We start from the raw sequence: 5,084 nt of genomic DNA, 5'->3' as shown, positions 1-5,084 counted from the left end.
TAGCCCATAACTGGCCAGCATCGTCTCAACCTAGAAGCTGGACCCCTTATACTAAAAAATATCATTACAAGTCCCTTCATGTTTTCACTTTAGGTGTGGATGGGTTGTATAACCTAAAGCTGCACCCATGCATGAGTCGTTAGCCCGTTGGCAAGTTGAGTCAATCTCACCATCACTAGCCCAAGGGTTGCTGCATGTGGCCCAACCCAAAGACTATATTTGCTGCAACTATTTAAATCTCCTGCTGCTGACGTATAATTACATTTTAACTCCATTGATGCCCTCTTAATGACCTAGTAATGGATCATTCCCAGCCAATTGACCTAGCATCTCCACACAGGCCTAGTTTCCTGCTGGGAAGAATGTTCCTTACTTCTGGCCCTACCTCATCCCTGAAAATGCCTGTTTTGGCCTTAGCCTCGGTCTTTTATTACTGCCTAGTGCTGCTACTCCATGGAGTGTGACACGTTTTCATTCTTTCTATTTTCTATGCCATTGCATCAATCTTCTTTGATTTCTCCCACATAGCAGCATCTGCATAGATGTTGGACATCAAAATATATGATGCATTATGCTTATCGTTTAATCTCATTGTACAATCAAAAGCATGCCTACCAAGCTCTGCATTGCCCCATTTTAGACACGAACCCAACACGATACCCCATGTTACGAGATTGGGCTGGAAAGACATTTTCTCCAACAAAATGGCAACTTCTTCAAGTTGGCCTGCACGGCCAAAAAGATCAATCATGCAATTACAATGCTCGATGTTTGGCATGATGCTATATTTTTTGGTCATAAGATCAAAATACTTGCAGCCCCAATGAAGGAGACCTGCATGACTGCATGCAGTGAGAACAAGAAAAAATGTAATCCCATTCGGCTGCAAGCCTTCCTCACTTATTTTTTCAAACAAATGACAAACACGTTCACTCTCTCCTTGACGAGCATATCCGGCTAACAACACATTCCAAGCCACAAGGTCCTTAATGCGCATTGCATCAAACAGCTGCTGAGCACCGGTCATGTTTCCACACTTGCCATACATGTCAATGAGAGCAGTTGCTAAAGACATTTCGAAGGCGCCACGTCCAGCTCCATGAATTTGGGTGTGAACTAATTTGCCAGTTTCTAAGGCTGCTAAGTTGCCACACGCTTTTAAAGTGCTCAAAAATGTAATACTACTAGGCAGAAGGCCTTGTTCCTGCATCTTTGCAGCAATGTTGAAAACTGCCTCACTTTTCCCCTGCTCGACATAGTTTGCGATTACAGCATTCCACGAAAATACATCCGGAGAAATGCCATCCATTTGCATCCGCTGCAAACAGTTCATCGCTTCCTCAACATTCCCTCCTTCAGCATACCCACCAATGAGTACAGTCCATGACACTGCATCCGGAACCAGCAGCCCGTCCAAGACATACTCAGCTTCCTCAAACGATCCACATTTGGCATACAATTCAACCAAACTGTTTCCCACACAAAAATTGTCCTCATAACCCTTTTTGGAAATTTCTGCATGTATTTCTCGGCCTCTATATATGGCTCCTATGTTGCTACATAACTTCAAACAAGCAGCCAAAGTGACCGTATCCGCAGACACGGCCTCTATTTGCATCTCTTCAAAAGAAGTAAACACATCCTCCTCAAGCCCAAGTTCAGCATACCCTGTGATCAGAGCATTCCATGTGGTTACATCTCGAACAGGCACCTTGTCAAACAGTCCTCCTGCTTCAGCAAGCAAGCCGCAACCGGCATACATGCTTACCAAAACGCTGCTGATGTAATAGTCGTCTTCATACCCCCTTTTAGTGATCTCGTCATGTATTTCTCGACCTCTATCAATGGCATTTAGACTCCTGCAGGCTTTCAAACAGCACACAAATGTTACAGCATCCGGAGACACTTCCTTCAGTAGCATCTTTTTGAAACAGTTCAATGTTTCCATTTCAAGCCCCTGTTCAACATACCCTGATAATAATGTGTTCCATGAAATGACATCATGACCTTGCAGCTTGTTGAACATGTCCTCTGCTTCTAATAGTGTGCCAAATTTGGCATACAGGTCCACCAAACTGTTGCCAAGATGAGTGTCCCTCTCCAATCCCTTTTTGACAATCTCTCCATGTATCTCCCGACCCCAGTAAATGGCCCCTATGCTGCCACACACTTGCAAGATATAAATAAGCATAACGGCATCCAATGACATGCCAGCCAGCTGTATCTGATTCAAAAAGGTCATTGCTTCATCACCGAGCCCATGTTCAGCATACCCTGCAATTAGTGCCGTACATGAGACTGCATCCAGAACAGGCAACTTGTAGAACACTTTACGTGCATCTTCAAGCAAGCCGCATTTGGCATACATGTCCACCAAAGTGCTGCAGACAAATGGCCGTCTTTCAATCCCTTTTGCAACAGTCTCTGCATGTAATTCTCGGCCCCTTTCCAAGGCTCCACTGCGGCCACAAGCTTTCAGACTGCAGACGTATGTGCCATCACTTTGGCATATGCCCTCCAATTCCATTTGCTCCAAAACTTTCAGTGCCCTCTCACCAAAGCCATGTTCCGCATATCCAGAAATCAGAGTGGTCCATGAGACCACATCATGATTAGGCAGCTCATCAAATATTTCGTGTGCTTCTAAAAGTGACCCATATTTAGCATACATAGCCACCAGTGTGTTGCCGAAGAAAACCTCTCTTTCGAGTCCCTCTTTGGCAACCTCTGTATGTATTTCTCGGCCCTTGTCTATGGATTCTAGGCTGCAACAGACTTTGAGACTGCAAAAAAGTGTAACAGCATCAGGCATGACTCCTTCCAGTTTCATATGTTCCAAGTAATTAAGTGCTTCCCCATTGCACCCATTATCGGCATATCCTGCAATCAATGCATTCCATGAGAGCACATCACGAGCTGGCAGGTTGTTGAACACTTTGTGTGCTTCTCCTACATGCCCACACTTGGCATACATGTTCACCAAAGTGTTACCAAGAAAACCATCCTTCTCCAACCCCTCTTTAACAACCTCAGTATGTATTTCCTGACCTCTCTCCATGACTCCTAAGCTACCACAAGCTTTTAGGCTGCTGATGTACGTTACAGCATTTGGAGAAATACCCTCTGATCGCATCTGTTCGAAACATGCCAATGCTTCCTTGTTGAGGTTATGTTCAACATACCCTGCAATTAATGCTGTCCATGAGACGACGTCGCTAACCAGTAAGTTGTCAAACACTTCCCGTGCTTCTGCAAGCGAACCACACTTAACATACATATTCTCTAAAGTGCTGCCAATAAAACGATCTTCTTCAAGCCCCTCTTTGACTATCTCTGTGTGTATAATGTGGCCTCTTTCCACACATTCCAGGCCGGCACAAGCTTTTAGCAGAGCCACATAAGTGTACTTACTAGGAAGTATAAACTCATCTTGCATGTTTTCATACAGGATTAGTGCATGCTTGAATTTCCCATATTTGATATACCCTTGTATGAGACAATTCCAAGAGTACTCGTCCTGATGGGCCAACCTAGTAAAAGCTTGCTGGGCATCCAACATGCTTCCACATTCAAAAAATACTGGGACCAGGTTGTTAGCAAGCTTGATATGAGCTTCCAAGCCATTAAGGCAGAGGTGCATGTGCATGCGTTTCGCATTCGTGAGATTTTTTGTCTCTCTGCACTGCTGCAAGATGCAGATAAAGTCCTCCACTGAAGGCAGCTCGGCCTTTCCACTGAGAAGGCCGAGAGACTCACCTATGCTCAGCATCTCCACATAACTATTACACTTTACAATTGGACAGTAATGTACTCCCAATCATGCCCGTAACCCCCTCGCCTACAAAGTCGGCCACAGCATGCTTTGTCCCACCATTTTCAAAGCTTAAAATTAGAGGTCGTACCATCCTAGAATCCTAGAACTAAAATGTGAATGTTGTAGTACTTTTTAAAAGGGATCTAACCCTTAACAAGAAGGTGGAATATACATACCCTTAAAATTAGGGGTAGTACCATCCTAGAACTAAAATGTGAATGTTGCAGTACTTTTTAAGAGGGATTTTACCCTTAACAATATACATACCCTTCTAAAGAGAGCACCAGTCCTCTTTATGAGGGATGTTACCTTTCACAACAAGGGTAAAACATACTGAGAGATGTTACACAAGAAGGGTGAATACCTACATACCCTTCACACCATATTCTAAAACAATCAACAGGAATGCAATCACATGAACCTAACCCCATTCTGGGATTATTCGCTGCCGCCACTGATATTCTACATCAAAGAGCAAAGGGGAACAAACTAAAGTCCTTCATTTCCATAATTTTCGGGGTCACACATCAATTCTGAGGCATGCAAATCAAATTTTTATATCCATATCCAGTGCGGGCATTAGAACAATGAGGGACCTTTCCCTAGTATGAGAGGACACATCTTGGAAACCGGTAGGGGGATCCACAAGTTTATCAAGGATCTCCTTTGAAACGCATTTAACCACCTCAATCCATCTCTCCACCTTCATCTCTAGCACCTGTGCTGCATGCAATCTGACTCCTCAAAGCTTGGTTGTCACTGACATTGATGCCATGGACATGAAGATCGCGTCAAAATACTTGGGAGAGTGCTACTCCATTGTGGTACTAGGGTTTGGATATTTTGGACATCTGAAGCCTAAGGGCTTCTCATCACAAACACATCACTTGAACGAACGAAAAGAAAATGAACTAGAGCTTGTCGCGTGCTTACTTTGCTTAGAAGATCTGTTGCCCCTGATAAGCGATAAAGCACTCCTGTTGCCCCTGATAAAGCTGTCTGCATTATGACACGGTTGGGCTGGAAGTTTTTTTTTTTTTTTCCGAAGGTACAGGAAATTTTTAGAAACACACACACACACCCAGCCTCCGTGTCACGGGTAGGTACCTAACGAGGCCCCAAGACTTGACCACAAGACCTTGGGATTCGGGTTGGTACCTAAGGAGGCCCCCAAGACTTGACCACAAGACCTTGGGAGTAGAGACCAACTCTCTACCAGATGAGCTAGCACTCGTTGGTACTGGAAGTTTTTGTATTTAAAAGCTAATCC

At 44.2% G+C, this 5,084-nt stretch overlaps 1 protein-coding gene across 1 annotated transcript; it reads right to left on the bottom strand.

Moving 5' to 3' along the window:
- Window positions 1-487: 487 nt before the first annotated feature.
- On the bottom strand, window positions 488-3,769 carry LOC147615196 (pentatricopeptide repeat-containing protein At3g09040, mitochondrial-like). Its single transcript, XM_086778886.1, has one exon. The coding sequence runs from the start codon at window positions 3,767-3,769 to the stop codon at window positions 488-490; it is 3,282 nt and encodes a 1,093-aa protein (XP_086635012.1).
- Window positions 3,770-5,084: the final 1,315 nt, after the last annotated feature.

Source organism: Cibotium barometz, chromosome 40, assembly GCF_041138505.1.
Source record: "Cibotium barometz isolate CiBa-2024 chromosome 40, ASM4113850v1, whole genome shotgun sequence".
NCBI lineage: Eukaryota > Viridiplantae > Streptophyta > Polypodiopsida > Cyatheales > Cibotiaceae > Cibotium > Cibotium barometz.
Note: the sequence above shows the minus strand (reverse complement) of the source record. Positions and strands in the feature narration are given on the sequence as shown.